Source organism: Musa acuminata, chromosome BXJ3-1 (genome assembly GCF_036884655.1).
Source record: "Musa acuminata AAA Group cultivar baxijiao chromosome BXJ3-1, Cavendish_Baxijiao_AAA, whole genome shotgun sequence".
NCBI lineage: Eukaryota > Viridiplantae > Streptophyta > Magnoliopsida > Zingiberales > Musaceae > Musa > Musa acuminata.
This window is the reverse complement of record NC_088349.1, coordinates 42,640,271-42,661,940: the sequence shown is the minus strand read 5'-3', so window position 1 is coordinate 42,661,940 and position 21,670 is coordinate 42,640,271. Positions and strand designations below refer to the sequence as shown.

Here is a 21,670-nt window from a genome sequence, read left to right as displayed (position 1 = left end):
AATGTCACGAACAAAGTTCTAAATAGAATGTTTGATGTAATACTTGTGTATGTTCGTGTCTTTCTGTTTATTCATGCTTTGAACAACATGTAGAGGGACGGTCGAAGGTTTAATAGTCCCATTTTAGTTGGGTTTCGTGGCCGCTTTAGGCTTGTAAATAAAGGTTGTGTCATGTGGACACTTGTGAGAGATTTTCGATCTGTAATTGACCATTTTGACCCTTTGTTGTGCAACTGTTTAGAGCTTGTAAAGTCTATTTGTAAATTGCATTGTCTATAAAGTGTTTTTGGAAATGTTTGCTTGTGGATCCCGAGTGAGGCGTTTTCTCTAATGCGTTTTCTCATTTGTAGGTCATAAGGGACCATGGGAGGCTTCGGGGAGGCTGACCTTTGCGGACGGACATGCAAGGGTGCCACACAACTTAGGCAAAAACAGCTAAGTCCGTGACACCACAGTCTTTTTGGTACGGTCAACAGCTCCAAAAGTCCCACAGGCTTCCGTTACTCCATCTTGTCTTGTTGGCAAGTGAGGCACGTTCAAACATATTCCTCCACATCAGTCCCCATCTTCGGCCAGTAGAAGGCCCTCTCTACGAGAGCCAAGGTTCTGTGAATGCCCAGATGTCCAGCCCAAAGAGAATCGTGACACTCCCTTAAGAGCTCACGCCTCAAATTATCCACTCGAGGGACATAAACCCGATCCCCTTTTTTGTAAACGAGTCCCTCCTGGACCTAAAATCGTCGTGCCTTGCCTTCTTTGATGAGCTGCATCAAGGTTACTGCTTGGGGATCACTGTACAGTCCATCCATGATCCTGGAAAGGAAGTTGGAATGCAACTGACATGCTTGGCCTCTGCCCTCCAATTGTACGGCATTCACATGCTCCACTTTCCGACTCAATGCATCGACCACGACATTTGCCTTTCCGGTCTTGTACTTCATTGCCATATCAAACTCAACCAGGAAGTCCTACCATCGTGCTTGCTTTAGGGAGAGTTTCTTCTGAGTTTGGAAATAGCTCAAAGCGATGTTGTTTGTCCTCAGCACAAATCGTGATCCAAGAAGGTAGTGTCGCCAAACTCATAGACAGCGGACCACCACTGTCATCTCCTTCTCGTGCACCGGATACCGCTGCTCGGTCTCGTTGAGCTTACAGCTCTCATAGGCCACCAGATGACCCTCTTGCATGAGTACTCTCCCAATAGCAAAGTCTGAAGCATTTGTATGGACTTCGAAGGGCTCCCCATAGTCCGGCAATTTGAGCACCGGTTCTTCCAACACAGCAGCCTTCAGATCTTGGAACGCAGCTTCACATTTATCAGACCACCTCCAAGGCTGCTCCTTCTTCAGCAACTCCGTCAATGGAGTTGCATGCTTCACATACCCCACTAAGAAGCGTCGATAGCAGTTAACGAATCCAAGGATGGATCTTAAATCTGACACCTTCTTTACAGTTCACCATTCCGCAACAGCTTGCACCTTCGATTTGTCCATTTGAATGGAGCCATCACCGATTTGATGCCCCAAGAATAAGATCTATGTTTGAGCAAAGTAGCACTTCTTCATTTTCACAAACAAAGTATTTTCCCTAAGAACCTTGAAAATTATCCGAAGGTGCTCGACATACTCCGCCAGCGTTTGGCTGTAGACGACGATATCGTCCAAGTAGACGACCACGAACTTATCCAAATACTCTTTGAATAGTTGGTTCATAAGAGTGCAGAACGTGGCCGGACCGTTGGTTAAGCCAAAAGGCATCACCAAGAACTCAAACGCTCCATACCTGGTCACGCAGGTAGTCTTCGCTTTGTCGCCTACAGTAATGCGCACCTGCCAGTACCCCGACCGGAGGTCGAGTTTATAGAAATACTTGGCTTTGCCTAATTGATCGAAAAAGTCCGCAATGAGTGGGATGGGATACTTGTTCTTCACCATCACTTTATTGAGGGCTCGATAATCGACGCATAGTCGAAAGCTCCCATCTTTTTTCTTTTGGAAGAGAACTGGAGCTCCGAATGGTGCTTTAGAATTGCGGATGAGACCACCGCTTAGCAGTTCACCTAACTGCTTTCTGAGCTCTGCCAACTCTGGAGGGGGTATGCGGTAGGGTGGTCTCGCTGGAGGCTTCACTCCTGGCTCCAACTCGATATAATGATCCACACCTCTGCGTGGCGGTAGAGTCTTCGCCAACTCAGGTGGCATAACGTCTGTGAACTCCTTCAGGACGTTAGCCACCATAGCAGGTTTATGAATAGCCTTCTCGTCGAGTGTCTCTAGCTTCATAGCGGCCACGAATGTTAATTCACCTTTTCGTACCCCTTTCTTCAGTTGTAATGCCGAAATCTAGTGGGGTTCCTTGGTTCCTCTCCGAGAGACGGTAACCACACAGGGGTCGTTACCTCCCATCATACATAGAGAGTTTAGGAATGGCATTGGCACTAACTTTGCTGCGTGCATAAACTCCATCCGAAGAATCACTTGGAAGTCGTCCAGTGGCACCACCATCATGTTTGTGCTCCCGCTCCATATTCCGATCTTAATGGGAACTCCCTTTGCCAACCCGGAGATCCGCTTAGCCTTCGAGTTCACCGCCTTCATCCGACTTAGGTTTTTCTCCAAGATCAGTCCAAGTCGCTTTGCTTCTCGATCAGCAATAAAGTTATGGGTAGCGCCCGTGTCCACCATTGCACGGGTTGTTTGGCCATTGAGCTTAATGTCCACATACATCAGCTCGTTATTCCCTGCTTTCAATGGCTTTGACTTCATGTTCACCCCCACTTGACCCCGTAATGCATTCAACAAATGCATTGCTCCCATTCGGGGACCTTGCGACTCCTCATCGTCGCTACTAGATTCTGAACTACTTGAACTGAGGGTGACGACTTTGCCCTTGTCCGATTTGGGGGGATGGATGAAAGCTGTTAAAGCATTGAGTGCCTGTTTCTGTGGGCACTCCCTCACCATGTACGGCCCTCCGCACAAGAAGCATCCGCCAATCTTCAGGGGCTTGCCTTTTGAGCTTGGCCCTTTGTGGGAACTCTTCTTCCTTTGTTCGCCCTTGGGCTCTTTCCCTTGAGAATATTTTGAAGGGCGATTTCCTGAAGATTGTTTCCTTTTTCCCGGGTCCTCAGAGGTAACAAAATCGGTGAGCCTTTCTGCGACAGCAATTGCCCCGATCATATCAATGACATTCCTTCGATGCAGTTCTTGTTGAGCCCAAGGCTTCAAACCATCGAGGAAGCTGAACAGTTTATCCTTTTCAACAATGTCTGTCGTACCGAATCGTACCGCCCGGTACGGGCGGTACGTACCGGTCCGACAGGCCAGCGGTACACGGACCGCCCGGTACCGGTTCGCACTGTAGCAGTACAGTGCACTGTAGCAATACAGTGCACTGTTGCAGTGCACTGTAGCAGTACAGTGTACAGTGCTACAGTGCACCAATACACTGTAGCACTGCACTGTAGTAGTGCTACAGTGCTCGGTACACCGTACCGTACCGGTACCTAGCCCAGGTCGAAATACCGGTACGGTACGGTATTGCGAACCTTGCTTTTCAGACATGTCCTGTATGTCCAGCATTTGTGCAGAAAATTACTTCACGTAGTCTCGAATGGAAGTACTTTGACGGAGTTGTCTTAGTTTCCTCCTTGCGACGAACTCTGTGTTTTCAGATAGAAACAGAATTCTCAACTCCTGCTTTAAGTCCTCCCATGTGTCCACCTGACACCGACCTATGTTAGATCTCCTCCTAGCGGGTTCGCCACCAAAGTTTTGCATCCTCGTTCAGATACATAGTTGTTTTTGAAACTTTGGTATCTTCAAAATCAGGCCTTGTAGCTCGAAAATACTATTCCATGTCAAAGAAGAAATTCTCGAGCTCTTTTGCATCCCTAGTACCTCCATAGCAATGAGGCTCAGGTGCCCTTAGATTTTGTGGCGGTGCAACGCGAGTGTTTCTCCCTCCCACATTTAGTGCCCTAGTGAGTGCTGTCACTTTAGAAGTGAGATCCGCCACGACTTCATACAAATGTTGCATGGAGTCTTTAGTATCATCCGTCAATCGATCGACTAGGGCCTCAACCTTGTCGATTCAGGATTCAGCTTCTTCTTGTGAGCTCTCTACCCCAAGAAGCCTTCGCTGGCCTTGGTAGAGTTCCTCCAAGCTCGCTTCAAGAACATCCAAGAGGGTTTCCACCGTTGTGAGTCTCTCCTTATGGCTCTTCTTCCCGGTTGGCGCTCTAGATTGCGCCTCCTCCGCTCGCGGAGAGTAGCCAATTTCTCGCTCATCATGTTCGCTGCCACGATCCTCCAAAGTGGCTCCAACGACATGAGAGCGAGTTTGCATTTGTAGCCCACCTGCGGCTGCTTGGGGTAAAGGTCCGGCTTGCCCCACCTTGCTTGATTCGCCCCGATGCTTTGCCATGGCGAAATTGCAAAGTTCCTTCGCTGCTTGCTCGAATTGCTTGCCTGCTCTGATACCACAATGTCACGGACTTAGCTAGAATTGCCTAAGTCGTGAGGCACCCTTGCGGCCAAGACGCGAACTTAGCTTGAGTTGCATAAGTCACGACACACCCTTGCAACAACTTCTCGGACTTAGCTGGGATTGCCTAAGTCTTGAGGCGTCCTTGCGACATATGCATCCGCAAAGGTTCAGCCTAGTTGCAACCTCGTACAGGTCTCAAAGGACCTGTAAAACAAAAAGTTGATTAGATTGAAAACGAGCGACGGACAAGTCCCGACGTCTCGTAAAGAGGGAAGCTTTACAAGAAATTCAGCAAGCACCTTGTGTGCACAGAAGAAAAGAGAGAAAGGAGGAAACCAAGGACTTTAGAAGATAGAACGAACAGTCGCAAGTCCACAAACAACTGCTCACCAGGTGCCGAGTGCGAAGGCAAGTTCCCGTCAAGTCAACGTGCGAACTTATGAAGATTTTTCAATGCCCGACAATATACCGAAGCCCCATCCAGCCCTATGCCACCCGGGGGGTTCCAGGGTGCTAAGATGGCTGACATTTTGCGCGCTACAACGAGCTGCAGAAAACAGCTTGTGGCATGCGAAAACGAAGCCATTTTGGGGCTTTTTGACCCAGCACGGTGAGCGATCGCACTCTGCGCTGCAACCTGTTCGAACATGTATTTTTACAAGCAAAAACACACAAAACCAAGACAAAACAGGCTGCCATGTCTTTGTTCAAGTATGCAAAGGCGACGAACGATTCGTTAAACGAAGTTATTGAGAGTGCGCGATGACCGTTCGTGACATTATGGCTCTTTTTCCTAGTTGGCGCTCTAGATTGCGCCTCCTCCGCTCGCGGAGAGTAGCCAACTTCTCGCTCATCATGTTCGTTGTCACGCTCCTCCTGAACGGCTCCAACAGCATAAGAGAGAGTATGCACTTACAGCCCACCTACGGCTACTTGGGGCAAGGGTCCGGCTTGCCCCGTCTTGCTTGATTCGCCACGATGCTTTGTCATGGAGAAATTGTGAAGTTCCTTCGCTGCTTGCTCGAATTGCTTGCCCGCTCTGATACCACAATGTCACGGACTTAGCTGGAATTGCCTAAGTCGTGAGGCACCCTTGTGACCAAGTCGCGAACTTAGCTTGAGTTACCTAAGTCGCGACATACCCTTGCACCAACTTCTCGAACTTAGCTGGGATTGCCTAAGTCATGAGGCGCCCTCACGACACATGCGTCCACAAAGGTTCAGCCTAGTTGCAACCTCGTACAAGTCCCGAAGGACCTGTAAAACAGAAAGTTGATTAGATTGAAAATGAGCGACGGACAAGTCCCGGCGTCTCGCAAAGAGGGAAGCTTTACAAGCAATTCAGCAAGCACCTTGAGTGCAAGAGAGAAAAGAGAGGAAGGAGAAAACAAGGACTTTAGAAGGTAGAACGAACAGTTGCAAGTCCACAAACAACTGTTCATCGGGTGCCGAGCGCGAAGGCAAGTTCCCGTCAAGTTAACGTGCGAACTTGTGAAGATTTTTCAACGCTCGACAATATATCGAAGCCCCATCCAGCCCTATGCCACCCGAGGGGTTCCAGGGTGCTGAGATGGCTAACGTTTTTTAGCGCTGCAGCGGGCTGCAGAAAACAGCCCGCGGCACACGAAAACGGAGCCATTTTGGGGCTTTTTGGCCCGGCGCAGTGAGCAGTTGCACTGTAGCACTGCAACCTGTTCGAACATGTATTTTTTTACAAGAAAAACACACAAAACCAAGGCAAAACAGGCTGCCATGTCTCTGTACAAGTATGCAAAAACGACGGACGGTTCGTTGAACGAAGTTGTTTCAAGTGCGCGATGATCGTTCGTGACACAACGATCGAACTAACTATTGGAACTGATTTAACCCAAATGTTAATTGGTACCATTGAAATCCAACTGTTACCAACCCGTATTGATCAGTAATGGTGACCATATCAGGTGATACATGAGGCATACCATCCGGTACACCCCCCTTGTAGTGTACCATCCAAAAATGGTTGGTCAGTGTATCAATCAATAGGCGAACTGATACATACCACTCATCTTGTACCCTTTCAGCTGGTATGTCAAACCATCTCACCAATGCTCATCTTGTACCATCCGAAAATGGTTGGTCCACGTACCAATCAGCAATATGTACCGCTCATTTAGTACGCTTTTAGGCAGTACATCAAACCATGCTCACCAATGCTTTACTATTAGGCAAAAGGATAAAGAAGGAATGGTAGAAAGAAAAAAGTTGTACAGCTTAAATCAAGATGGTATCCAAACATAAAGGCTTGTTTGGCCTTCATTTTCATATAAATATGTAATAGTACTAGCCAAAATTCTTGAGGTTGCTTCAGCCCATCACTAGCACATAAGAGGATTTCTAAAACCTGAATCAAATAGTGATCAAATGCAAATTTACCTGATATTTCAAATGAAAAAGATTGTCCAAAGCACAAATTATTTTATTGAAAGTTATCAACACACTGACTTGTTTTCTTCATGAGCTCAGACCAAGAGGCTCTATTGAGACATCCTAATGGTTAGTGCGTTATTGCACAATTGATAGATCTCCGATTTGACATCCTAATGGTTAGTGCATTGTTGCACAATTGATGGATCTCCGGTTCGACTCTATGTGTAAGTATCTTGAACGTCATTTAATATAATGTAAATTTTAAATTTCTTCCTAATCTTATTATAAAAATTAACAAAATTAAGATAAGACAAATCAATAAACTCTATATCATAAACAAATTACTTATTAAATAAATATTAGAATTTAGTCACTAACTATTCTGTTAAAATAGTCAGTAGTGGCAATATCATCATTGAACCATTGAATCATTAATATATTTGTATAATTTAAATATCCATTCACCAAGGCACATCTCAACACCATCAAGATAGTCACGATTTTATTATATCCATTATTACTAGTTATTTCCAATAACCAATCCTTAGTTAGTAAAAAACCAATTTAAGGATTGTTCCTATAGCACTTTGTGTTAACCAAATAGAGAGTTTGAATTATGTCCTCTTCCCTTGTCTTATTGTTGTTCATTCCTGGGTGTCAACATTACACCATTGATGACTCCAGTAATCAACTTATGTTGCCAATCCCACTAGCATGTAAGAAGGCATAAGTAATATGAACAAGTGAAAACAACGTTATATTTGTTGTCACAATTCTCAAAATATACCTTCAAATCTATTCCCCTTGTCTTTATGTAATTTTGCAATTGGTACATTCCGTACCAAATTACTATGCTAATTATGCTGTTTATAATACCATTTCATTCTGCTACAGACTTAGTAAAATTAACTGACACAGGATACAATAGAATTTATGTCATACAATAGTACTTTGTTTAGTTCATATGATTGGTTTTGAACTCAAATTAAGTGTTATCCTCAAATATTTTGAGACAATAAATGAAAATAAATAAATTTTTTATTTGTTTACTTGTTTGTATAAAATTATATGGACATTAACCTGTCCAATACAGCTTGGCTTTGTGAGTAAAGTTGCAGCAGGGCATGACATTAATCTCATTTATTCCAATGTTAAGAGTTATTGAACAGTCATAAGAAACAGCCTCGTGTATATGAGAGAAGGGCATACACTCAGTTTCCAAACCTCAACTAATGCAGTCTGTCACATGTATCACGCAATATGTTATAAAACCTTAGCTATTTACAAGCATCAACCACAAAGTAATCTAAACATATAAACTTCACATTACAATGAAAAATAATCGAAGATGTGATGCAAACAATTTTTTCTCAATAAATAGATATATAACTTTTTAGAATCAAAATGTATCCGTTAATTGTGCAAGATTGTGATCTTAAGGACGTTACCAACCTAAAATATTATATTAAGAGAACTTACTAAGATTCAAAATGTATCTATTTATCATGCAAGATTATGATCTTAAGGATGCCTACAAATATAGAGGATTGAATTTAAATCTTCTTCTAAAAATACCCGGAGTCATTCCAAACGAGTACATCCTAGCAAGAATTTTCTTCTGAAGAACAAGTTGATCATCAAGCCAACTTTGAGGCAAGGGTCCACCCCATCTAGTATCAAGCACAGCAAAAGAATACAGAATAAAAGAATTTAAATTAGTATGTGGTCAAGCTTATAAATTTTGCACAACATTTGATTACCAATCAAAACCATGTATATAATCCATTTCTACTATGTACTGAAACTAAAATTAAACAAAATAGTAAACTCACCCATGCAAGTTTCCCATACGTGACCATGAAAGAAATGCAGGCCCCCCGAAAAAATCATCCAGATCTCTACGGCTGATATTATACCTCTAAAAAATAGTAGGAAGACTGTTTAAAAATTAATAATAATTCCAATTACCTGCTAGAGCAATGTGACAAATCTTGATAATCACTATGCAGACAAACAACAAAGAACTCGTACAAAACTTAAGTAGAGATCACATGTCATCAATAACCAAGTAGCAAAATAACAAAATAAAAAGCACATGAAGAGATTAAAGAATAATTGATATCATCCTATCCATGTCAAGCTGAATATCACAAGGAGAAATTATTTGCAATGAAGTTTTTATTTTTTTTTTAAGTATTAAACCATATGAAGCTTGTGAAATTATAAGGGAGTTGCCTATATACCATGTAGTAAGATCACCAAGCATATAATTATTAAAACAACAAGAGGTTCACATTCAGGGATTTTCTGTTCACTATTTTGTCAAAACTGCTCCCTATGTAAACTTCTAGACTCTAATATCTAGAGTTTCAGCTTCTTGCTCAGTGATCGCACAAGAAAAGAATTGATAAATGACAATCAGTGTGATAATTACTTTTTCATGCTAACTAGCTTATTAGGTTTTAGGGAAAATCTCTTTCCTAGAAGTATTATAGGTAGAATGGGAAAACTAACTTCAGAGCAGGGTTCTCAATTTCAATATGTACCGCCCGATACAGGCAGTATATACCGGTCCAAGAAGATATCGGTATGCAGACCACCCTCTACCGGGCGGTACCAATGTTTTGATCGGTACCGAGGCATACCGACCTGTCACGGACTTAGCTGGTTTTGCCTAAGTCGTGCGGCACCGTTGCGTGTCCGTCCGCAAAGGTCAGTCTCCCCGAAACCTCCCATGGTCCCTTAGGACCTACAAAAGAGAAAACGGGTTAGAGAAAGCGCCTCACTCGGGATCCACAAGCAAACATTTCGGAAAACACTTCATAGTTAATGCAAATTACAAACAGACTTTACAAGCTCTGAACGGTCCCACAATAAAGGATCCAAAATAGTCCACTACAGACCGAACATCTCTCATAAGTGTCCACATTACACAACCTTTATTTACAAGCCTAAAATGACTACCAAACCCAACTAAAATGGGGCTGTTAAGCCTTCGATTGTCCCTCTACATATTGTGCAACGCATGAACAAACCAAAAGACACGGACATACATAAGCATTACATTAAAAGTCTTGTTTACAGTTTTGTCCGTGACATTCTCCCCCACTTATTCCTTCGACGTCCTCGTCGAAGCCTTTGCCGACACTATGTTAGAACCCTTGCAGATTCTAAACTTGGGATTGATCTCTTTAGGGGATCGGCCTCCTTGGAACTCTATACGGGTTCCTCCCTCCAAGTTGCTGCTCAAAGGCTGCAGAAAAGGTTCATCTATTGCTTATCAAAAGATGAGGAATACATGGCTATTTATAGGGTTTTTAAACCCTAACTCCTAATAGGACTTCTACTCAAGACTCCTACTTCTAACCAATTCCTAATAGGACTTCTACTCAAAACTCCTATTCCTTTACAACTCCTAATTCTTCTCTAAGAAACAACCTCCTAACCCTAGCCGGCCTCTTCACCTCTTTAATAGGGGTCGGCTTAGGTAGGTTTTACATGAATGTCCCTCTCAATTAGGACTCTCCTAGCTAGAGTCCTAACACAGTACAACTCCTTGCCTTTACTGAGTCTTTAATTTTCTGCTCCAACAGCAATGCATCTCTTGGCTCCCAGCTGCTCTCCGCTGCTGTTGTTAAGTAGTCGAACTTTTGATCCGTCATGCTGCTTCAACTCGCCAATGACTCTAACTCTAGTGTGTGGTTGGCTGAGTTGTGTCGATCCCTGTTGGTTCTTGCGGATCCTTCATATGAAGGAAAAGACCATCCTTACTATGCTTCAGTCTCTCAAATGCCTCATGTTGGTTAAACTGGGTGGATGCTTGTTGAAGCTTTAACGAGCATCGCCTCGTAAACTTTTAAAGTTTTCGGGTCCTTCCTCTACAAATTTTGCCCATCGACTCTTCTTTCACTTAGTTGTCACTTCCAAGTATGTTCGCATCACTTCTGCTTTCGATTGGCACTCTCTTGGGAAATGAAACGGATAATCTACTCTCAGTAGCACTGATCACTATTGGTGAGGATTTGACAACTATTGTCTTCCATTTTGTTTCTTCGAAGGGGCTTTGAACATATGCAGAGCTCCTCTGCTCGATAGCTAAGAGAATTGGGGTACTCGGTTTCGGCCATTCTCTTAAGAGTTGAGAAGGCAAAGGTTATTTGACTTCGCCCGGCTCCTCAAGGGTTGTACTCCATGCATCGAGCTGGTTACTGACCTTCACCTGCTCTTTGCTCACACTTCTGAAGCACTTGAAGTGTTTGCACTCCTTGCGTTGAGTTAGTTACTATGATTCACCTTCTCAATGCCATCGAACTTCTGGAATGCAGGAAGTTTACACCCCAACTTGGAGTAAGTATTTAATAGTATTGGTCGCCTCTAGGATTGTACCGTCTTCTCCATCAACAGTCGCCTACTCCACTGAGTAGCAAAGGTACAGCACCGTGTACTGCCTGCTTCGTTCCTTGGTCGTCTACTCTTGTATCGACCCGAAGTCCTCCACTTTCAGCTATCTTGATGAGAAGCTCGTTGACACCGGTCTTACAAAGTTCCTTGGCCTTTGCCCTTCAACCTTATCTTGGTACTTGGAGTTTGCCTCCGCATGCTCCACCTCCTCGGCCCCTTTCACGACCATACGCTCTCCCTCCATGAGAGCAAGAGATCGAGAACTTCACGGAAGTCCAGCTGCTACGGTACCATAGCGCCGTCATGCCCATGGCCCTACTATCCGTCGCCTTACATCTACATCTCTTTCTTCACGATCGATAGATCTACCTCTGTGGCATTCCTCCGAGTTCACCTTCATTCTAACTGATACTTGGTTTTAGGTAGCTAAGTCTCTTTGAACTCGTCGTCGCTTCCTCGCCCCTTTCGACCCCTTGCTTCAACACCTCTGTGTTCTCCAAGTAGTTCCCCTTGGTCGATGGAAAGACAGACTACAACTCTCATTCATGGCCTCTGCCATCATGTTGCAGGGTTCGCACCGATTCTATTTTCCTTAGCTTCCTTGATAGCAATCTTCGCTTACTCAGCCTTGTCCTCTAACTTGCCGGGCTCCCTTAAGCGAATATGAGCTCTAGAGCAGTCCAACTCTCCAACCGCTCCGATCATACCTCTGCATAATCAAGTCCCTCCCATGGGACTCACTGGTACTTACATTCGAACTTTTCTCTCGGTAGTACACAGCCCCATATGCTAATGACCAAGGCTTTCATCCGATATAAAATTCGATACACGCACGGAAGACCCGCCTCTACGGTACCATGGCCTTCACTCCTTGAATCCATAGCCCTTCTTGTCATCGTGTTGTTCACCGAAGTGGAGCTCCCAATAGCTCCCGATCATACCTCCATATGAGATAGTCTCTCACGGGATTATATCGTGTGTATCGCATTGCCACGAACTGTTCCACCACGATCCGCTGCACCATGTCGCCTCCCGGTGACATCTCCATTGCATTCTGATCCTTGTGGGAAGAACTCGAATTGTGATCCCTCCATGTGTGGCCTTTGCCAACACATCGCAAAGCTTTTTCCACCTTTAATTGTGTTCGCTCATTTGGCAATCAACCTTCGTCCACCGCTCTCGAGTCACACCTAGACGAAGCACCGCTCTATGACAGTCCGTCGCCTAGTAGCTTCCGAAGTCCACCGACTTCGCTAAAATTGGTGCACTATTGTTTGGATCCTGGGCCTCTGCCCCTACTAGCACAATCTCCGCTGTACACCGCATCCTCTTGCCCCGTGCTAAGGCCTTTTGAACCCAACTTCGTATTTGCAAGTTGAGTCGCCTCCATCAAATGCTTCTCTGAGGTAAGGTGTATGTGCCTCAAAACTCCCTTCATCTTTGGCACCATGCAGGATGAGCCCGCTCCATCAGAATGAGGGATCCATGGAACGACATAATCCCGCCCTTGCCTCTGCAAGAGTTCATATCCTCTATCCAAAGAAAGCTCTGTGCCTCCGCTCCATATTTCATCTTCTATGTCGGCTCCCTTCATGTGGCTTAGGTACTTCGCCAAGCTACACCCAAGTTGCTCCGCTCCTCGATTTGCATTGAGTTGATGATAGTCCTCACGCCCACCATTCCACGAGCCAGCCCTCCATTGAGTCTGATCTCCATATCGACTCCAAGTGTGCCTTCATTTGCGTTGCCTTGGATTACTCCCCCACTTGATCTCGCAAGCATCTCCCCAATGCATTATTTCAAGCGAGATCATGCAACGACTCCTCGTCGCTTGCTTGGTCCGTTGAGCTTTGTGAAGTTGTTTTTGAGGTACTCCTCAACATGTCCGGTCCGTTACACATGGTTCTCCCTTTGGAGAGCCGGGACTTATCCCTCCTAAATATCTCTCCCGTTGGAGCAACTTCTCTTTTCGCTTCCTTCTCTTTGAAAGTTTCGAAGACCACCATCCCCTTGGACTACTCCACCTTGTTGAACAAATTGTGCATTGTTCTACCTCCCGCAAACGCACTTGCTAGATTGCGACTCCACGTCAATACAATCCCCGCTGCACCCCTCAAGGCCTAGCAACATGCTGAACTGGCTGCACACTTTAGCCTCCTACAGACGTATTATTCTCATGCTGAAGAGAAAGTTTCACTGCTCCATAGCGCCGAGTTTCGGTCACATTAGGATGGCTACGAACACTCCATCGTTCGCATACAAGCCTTTAAATGAGTATCGAATTTTTCGAGCTTTGCACAACTCTTTCGGTCACTGAACAACCCATTCCACCTTACATAGTCTCATCCTTTACCAAGTGCCTCGCTTGCCTTAATCACCATCAAGTATGGTTGCCAACATTGAGTCGTAGCTCAAACTCAACCATCTCAGCCTTTGTGCGCTACACATTCTTCCCAACTTGCTTATCCTCGTAATGCCTCTTGCGCGAAGGGTTGGTCATTCCTCTGAATGTCAATCTCAGATGTCCGCTCCTCTGAGTGACTCATTTTCCCTACATTTCCATGCCCGCTTTCCCCTAAACGATCGCGCGTGCGGGCTGCATTGACCCCCACGTTTGCATACCAAGTGTTTCTATGAGTGCTTGTCCCGCTCTGATACCATCAATCATGGACTTAGCTGGTTTTGTCAAAGTCGTGCAGCATCGTTGTGTGTCCATCCGCAAAAGTCAGCCTCCCCGAAACCTCTCATGGTCCCTTAGGACCTATAAAAGAGAAAATGGGTCAAAGAAAACGCCTCACTCGGGATCCACAAGCAAACATTTCGAAAAACACTTCATAGCCAATGCAAATTACAAACAGACTTTATAAGCTCTAAACGGTCGCACAACAAAGGATCCAAAATGGTCCACTACATACCGAATATCTCTCACAAGTGTCCACATGACACAACATTTATTTACAAGCCTAAAACAGCCACCAAACTCAACTAAAATGGGATTGTTAAGCCTTCGACTGTCCCTCTGCATGTTGTGCAACGCATGAACAAGCCAAAAGACACGGACATACATAAGCTTACATTAAAAGCCCTGTTTACAGTTTTGTCCGTGACAGGCCGGTACCGAGGCGTACAGACCAATACCAGGTATTTTTAAGGTTTTAGGATGTACCATCGATATACCCTGGTGTACCGACGGTACATACCGGTACGTGCCGTACCGAGCGGAGCTCAATACGTCGGTACGGACCGGTATTTAAAACCTTGCTTCAGGGTATTGACATTAGATTGACAGCCAATATCAAATACTGTCAAATCACCAAAGGAACCTCCTCATTGTGAGTTGTATTCCATAGTTGACCTATTGTTGGTAGAGTCTTGAATGGTCAATGGACTGATGAGAGAGCTAAAAATTATGGTACAAGGATGAGAAGTAAAATATTGTTTTGTACAAAAAAGCAGCATGCAAAGTTGCATCCGTAAGGAACTAACATCTCAAACTATATAAAAAGGATCGTCATCTAGTGCATACTGGATGCATATCATTCCCTAGCCAGACCTATACCGGTCGGTACCAGTACACTGGTATGTATGAGTGAAGATGAAGGAGAAGGCACAGTAAAGGAAGGAAGAAAAGGAGGCAGTGGAGGAAGAGGAGAAGAGGTGTATGTGCTTGGTGGCTGTGCGCAGAGATGGTGAGTGGCGACATCACATGATGTATCCTTTGTGATTGAGATGCGATTAGGGCAAAGGTGGTGCAGAGCAACAGTGTACGAGGTCATGACGTGCACGATTAGGGCAAAGGTGCAAACATATTTTTTACATTTTATATGGGCAGGTTGAACTGGTCCAAAACGGGGGCAGTCCACATACTGGTTCACACACCAGGACTGTTATGTACATACCAGTCCAGGCAAAACATCATTTGTTGCTCTATGTTTGATAGAAAAGGTACATATATTGAGGTATTATACCTTGACAAACTAATAGCAAAGGACACTGATAGAAGAAAAAGAAAAGTATTGTACCTCAAAAACTTTCTGCCAAATGGCTTCTTGCCCATTGAAAGCAAGTGGTAAGTTGACCCCTTGGAGAACCATCCAATCAATTTCCTTCTCCCATCTTTCCCAACTCCACCATGCATATGAATCTTAACACAGTAAAAAACAAAGTTCACAACACGGAAGAAACAAATATAAATAGCATACAACTGGGGTGTCATCCCCTAGAATGCCACCCGAGGCAGTTCCAACGGCTGGCATTTCACATCATAAACTATGCATCAATATCTTAGCCAATTTATCCAAACACCGTAAAGGTTCTAGCAAAATCAAGGATCGAAAGTACAAGCAACACAAACTCACACTAGAATGTTACCATCATGGACAAATATTAGCACAAGGGCATGCCAACATTATGTAAAACGAGTACAAGGGCAGCGCAAAGTAGTAAAAAGCTCATGCAATGTGTCAGTTAAAATGCACCATGCACACACATTCAATGCACCAAGGAAGTGCTGGAGAAGTGAAAGCATTTACAAAATATAACCATAAACTAATTGAACTTGTTGTTATATGACAGAATTCAGTGTTTAAAGTAAATTGCACCATTTGCATTAAAAAAAGTTAACTGACAATTTAAATGGATTGACAACACTGATCTAACAACGTGTTGATGGCCAAACAGTTATGGATAGTTATTTATTGATGACCGACAACTTGGTAGCTAGTTGCTGGAGGGGTCAATAACCAGGTAGTCAGCAGTCAAGAGGTCACCAGCAATGGAACTAAATGGCAACAAACATATGTCATGGTAACTGACTATATATTTTAGATGAGTTTAAGCATACAACAGATGATGACTCTCCATGGTCCAAAGACACTGAAATGACTATAAATCAAATGGCTCAAACTTGCCATTCTTGGAAAATGTCACTTCCTGCTGCCCAACTAATAGTGGAGAGAAATCTATTCATGAAATTAATGATTTATTAAACATATCCTCATTTCTTTTGCGAAACAATTTTTTACTAGATGCATAATGAAGAAACATTCTAGATAATGTAATCACTAAAAATAGCTAATTGACCTAGATGGACTTAAGGACTATGACATTCTAACAGATTGACTATCTCTTAGCACATGTTTCAGTCGGTTTAACTTTTATGATTGTAAAATGTTAGTTAGAACTTGGAGGCAACCACCATGATTGTACATGTAACATCTGCACCTATGTAGCTGCTGAATCCACATCTAGTACAAACATTTTCTGGCCTATCCAAATTTCAGTTAGAAACATATAGAAAGCACAAATATCATGAGGCCAGATTATAACAAATTATGGAGTCTGATATGCTTATAGATGGTGACAAGCAACCATGTATAAAGCAGAAAGTGGAGCAAATTAGCACTCAGTTCAGCAAATTTAATCCAAAAAAATCAAACAAAAAAATCTATTTCATTTTTAAATGTGAACCTCCATTATATGCTCTGAAGTGAATGGTATAAAGAATGGAACTTCATGGAGGTTATAATCACGTTAATTTTACCTCTTTGTTCCATCTTTCATATTTTATTTGAACTAATAGCTATGTTGTTCAAATAACAATCAGGCAGCTGTGCCATTGCTGCACTGTAGTTTGAGTTGGTGTCTAAGCAATGTTAAGAACCATTTTCTTAATTATTATCATAGTAAAAACAGTGAAACTATCCATTTATTTCCCTTCTTTTGAGGATAAATAATGTACCGAAGTACATAAGATGCTCAAATAATTTGTAGTAGTATTCACTAAAATTTACGAAACTAAAAGAAAAAATGTCCATTATGCTAGCTCTCATACATACACATGATCAAAGTTGGTTTCTTGGATTTTCAGACTAGATTAAACTCGTTTCAACTTTATGTGTAGCTTTTAAGTAATATAAAAACTAGAAAGTGAATTTCAAATAATAGCTATCAAGATGAAAATAGATACTTCAGTCTCACATTAATAGACTTCTAGACCAAACTAAAGGGGCTATTGAGCGCCAAATCAACTTAAAAAATAAATAATAAAGTAACTTACAACTGGATGTAACAGCATTCTGGTAGTAACTCAACGGAACAGGTCTTTGTACCAAAATACCAGCCGAAGGAACATGCGGAAGGGAGCCCACTTTTGGTACAGATGACAACTGTAGACCACCGGTCTTCTCCCAAGATATGTGTATCAGACACCAGTGTTTTAAGTACCAATGGAGACCAGCAGAAAGTTCAACACCACTTGTCCCCTGGATTCTGTTAAAACATTGACAGAGTATTTCAACATTGGAACACAAACCAGGAGGCACAATTACAGGATAAGCATCTGAAGTATTTTTTAAATACTTTCATATTTCACTAACAGAAAAAAAATGAAAAACCATATACAAAAACTTATAGTAGCATAATTCTGTACCAAAATTCTGATATCCATAAATCTTGATGGAAAGTAGTTCCATAAATTAGAAACAAATTTATTGGCCAAGACATCCAGATGTTGTCCCACACAATATCTTGATGGACACAATCTAACAAACAGAACCATTAGAAGGAAGAAAGAAAGCCAACTAGATGGATTTTCAGCATCGACCAAGGAAAGCAGTAAGTAAAACCAATCAGATATAGAAGAATCAAGCTCCCTTTCATCTTTATCCAATGAATAAAAAATGTCAAAGTACAAAAGAATACCTCTGCATACTGTATCCAACACAACAAATGACAGAACATACAGAAAACACAACCAAGCTACATTTAAGTAATTTGGCTCCCAACTTATTCACCCTGGTTGATGACTTGGTGCCAAATTAGCATTCAACAAGAATAAGAAGGTCACCCTCCCACATCTTATGAGGAAAAACAAAATAATAATGTAGTAAAAATTAGCATCCATCAAAAATAAGGAGGTTGCCATCATACATCTTCTGAGGAAGAACAAAACAATAATGTAGTAGCCAATTAACAATATTACCAATCTAGCCTTGTTTTACTAATCTTATACTTTAGCAATTTCATTGAGGACCATAGTCTTCATGGATTTTTCTATATTTTGTCAGTGAAGTTCAATCTGATAAAAGAACAAAGCAAATAAGCACTTTAATCTTCAATTTACAAAATCACCAACCTATACCATCAATGAACAAAAGAATGAATCAATATAAATATGAAAAACAATTAATGGTACTTACAGTATTTCTGGGAATCCTTTTGTACTTAATGATGGATGGTTGCTAATAATGAAGCATGCTGCTCCACCACATGTTTCCTTAAAAATAAGTCCAGTGAAGTGTTATCCACTTAGCAGAGAATACAGTGATGAAAAAATTGAACATTTAAATGATCTGGATGTTGACAATTACTACAATCATATAGATACAAAAGATATCTTGATTAATATAAAACTTTGAAAGAGGATTGACACAATACTCCAATCAACAAATAGATGCAACTAAACGTTCTAAAATTTCAAGTATTCATCTACCACGTATCTCTATTGGATATTATATTCGCCTTCATCTAGCAAAAGTTTTTATACTTGTTTGAACCTATTACTGAATAGAATATATTAAACATGAATTAACTACTTGAACTTGTTACACATGTTAAGTTCCCTTACCCATATCCCAATTTTCTTTCTAAAGATAAATGAGTTTGCAGAACACTTAAAAGGCATAATCATTGAGTATTAGCAAGATTCAATTGTCCATGACACATCAGAAAATGTTAGATCTTTTAATATAGTCTAATCACGAAGGAGTTAGTAAAATACACTAATGAAGAGTGCAGATCCAATTTAATTATCAGCCAAAAGCCAGTCCTTTGTATCTTGCTGAAAAACCTCCTATAAATCAATTCCCTTATGGAAATTGAACAATTGTCTTTTTTGCTTTTCTCCACAAAATATTTACTAACTTGTAGACTCCTTTAATTAAGTTAACAGTAGCACTTTAACATCAACAAGATTGTTTTTCGATATGACCATTTGCTACTAATTTTCTATTTCTTCCAATTGCATCAACGAGGTCATGGTAGCTACATCCACTTGAAATAACAAAGTTCCTCATCAATTACTAAAAGAATATTTGAAGACCTAAGCACCAAAATAACCCAACCATATACAACAGTTACTTAAATCTCTATCCTTCTAATTTTTGTCTTTATGACCTTGATGCTAGAGCCGATTTAACCTTCGAACTGAGTCCTGAATTTTTCAGGTTATCTGCACATTATCTGTCCTAGATTTTGCATTCTCAGATGTTTCGATGAGATGATGGCTTGTTTTGTTCTTCATGCATCTATACCATTTGCTGCTTCATTGATCAGTCTATCTTGTCGCTAGTCCAAATTTTCAATTTAACACAATATAGTGTTGGTTGATTTTAGATGTATTACTTAGTTCATCATAAGAACGACTCTGCACTTACCAAAAATGGTTCCTGAGAGTTCTTGGAAACAATCCAACAGCTTCAGTTATGTTATTTGCAATTATTTTCTGTTATTTGCAATTAGTTCTTGGAAAATGTTAATGCATCCTAATGTCAATCACGAAAACTAAAATGATCAACAGTCATCAGGTTCTAAACTAAAATGATCAACAGTCATCAGGTTCTAAACTGATGCATAGAATTTTCCTTGTAGACACAAACAATTGTGCTACATGACCTACATCATTCTTGCTTCCAAGTAATCTAACTATTAACTGAATCCACTGTAATATTCAGAAGTGTCACTGTTAGATACTATGTAGCCACTAGTTACTATTCTTACACAGGAGATCAACTGTTGATACAAATTCCTGCCTGTAATCCACCCTTAACAATAAGTGGCAAATAAGCAAGGTGGTCAAACATTTGTAATAATTTTCTGTACATGTTTGAATGTGGAAGATGTTGCCAAAGTGCATGGAAATGCAAGAATTTCTTGAATAACATACCATGATCCTCTATACAATGATGCCAATACTTCCACTTGTCAATTTTTTCCTCCTTTGAAGATTCAGGTAATTCAACTCTCCTAAAGTAATCCAAGAACCAACGGTCTAGCACACTAGAGCACATCAAGAATCAAATCCATAAAAGCCCAATTCAGCAGAAACCTTTCAAGAAATGCAGAACCGCGTAGTCCTATAACAAGTTTGGGCAATAAATTCTACGGAATCATATTATTTGATCGTCTGTCTAAGGTAAGAGAAATTAGCAATAAAGACGTCGGCGACCTTGGAAACCATCTCAAACTCGAAGTTGGAAACGTGAAAAAGGGGGAGGCGGGCGAGGAGGCCACGGGCGGCGGCCACCTGGATGACGGCGGCGAGGGCCTCCGTTCTTGGATGTCGACAAGACTCTATATAGATTGGAGGACTCCAGCGGAGAAGAGCCATTCGTCCATGCGACGAGGCCTAGGAGAAAGACAAGAGAGAGAGGAAGGAACCCAAGACTCGGGGAAACGGACGAAGAAGGAAACCAATTCAGCAGAAACCAGATAATTTAACCCTCCTAAAGAAATCCAAGAACCAACGATCTAGCACATACAGAGCACATCAAGAATCAAACCCATAAAGCCTCGATTCAACACAAACCTTTCAAGAATTGCAGAAACGCGTAGTCCTGCAACAAGTTTAGGAAATAAATTCTACGTATTCATATTATTTGATCGTCTGTCTTAGTAAGAGACATTATCAAGAACTTGCCGACCTTGGAAACGATCTCGAATTCGAAGCTGGAAACGTGGAATGGGAGGAGGCGGGCGAGAAGGCCACGGGCGGCGGCCACCTGGACGGCGGGCGGTAAGCGCTCCCGTTCTTGGACGTGGAGGACTCGATATAGGTGGGATGACTCCAGCGGAGAAGAGCCGGCCGCCCATGGGAGGAGGAAAACGAGAAAGAGAAGAGAGAGGAAGAGAGCGCAGAGGGGACGGACTCGGGGTAGCGGGCGAGGAGAAGCCATGGGAATGGGCGGCCGGTCGGAGCATTTTTAAGTGGGTGAGTGGGGAAGGGGTGTGTCACCTGTGTCCCGTCCCAGTCACCATGCACGAAAGAATGCGCTACCAGAAAGGTCCTCATAACTCTCTTTGTTGGACCCACACAAAAACAACCAATCGGAAGTTGCCTTTTGGTATCCCGGGCTCACACTGGATACGGATGTAGGATGAGGCGGTGCTTACATAAGCCAGGAGAAGAGAACCGCGCAGGCCGGCAAGGGTTTTCGGGATTTTTGTATCATCCTCTACATTTAAGTATAATTTAATATCCATAATTCTTATTTATTCTTGTTAACATAAACGTCAGAAAATGAGATTTGATCTATCAAGACTTTATCCAATCTATCCATATACTGATCTATCAAGACTTTATCCAATCTAATCAATA

General features: G+C 42.3%; 1 protein-coding gene across 7 annotated transcripts in view; it reads right to left on the bottom strand.

Moving 5' to 3' along the window:
- LOC104000514 (alpha-N-acetylglucosaminidase-like) overlaps positions 1-21,247 on the bottom strand; it is a 71,440-nt gene extending 50,193 nt beyond the window's left edge. For 2 of the 7 annotated variants that reach the window (XM_065137242.1, XM_065137245.1), the window contains exons 1-8: positions 20,997-21,137; positions 20,882-20,909; positions 20,240-20,352; positions 18,495-18,571; positions 17,354-17,565; positions 15,318-15,439; positions 8,727-8,812; positions 8,470-8,564 (exon numbers count right to left, since the gene is read on the bottom strand). In XM_065137242.1, the coding sequence (XP_064993314.1) occupies positions 8,470-8,564; positions 8,727-8,812; positions 15,318-15,439; positions 17,354-17,565; positions 18,495-18,571; positions 20,240-20,242 (595 nt within the window). In that variant the 5' untranslated portion in view covers positions 20,243-20,352; positions 20,882-20,909; positions 20,997-21,137. Of the gene's footprint in view, positions 1-8,469; positions 8,565-8,726; positions 8,832-15,317; positions 15,440-17,353; positions 17,566-18,494; positions 18,572-20,239; positions 20,353-20,881; positions 20,910-20,996 lie in introns of those variants that run through there. The other 5 variants (XM_065137244.1, XM_065137246.1, XM_065137247.1 and 2 more) reach the window with 5 other exon arrangements.
- Between the last annotated feature and the right edge of the window lie 423 nt (positions 21,248-21,670).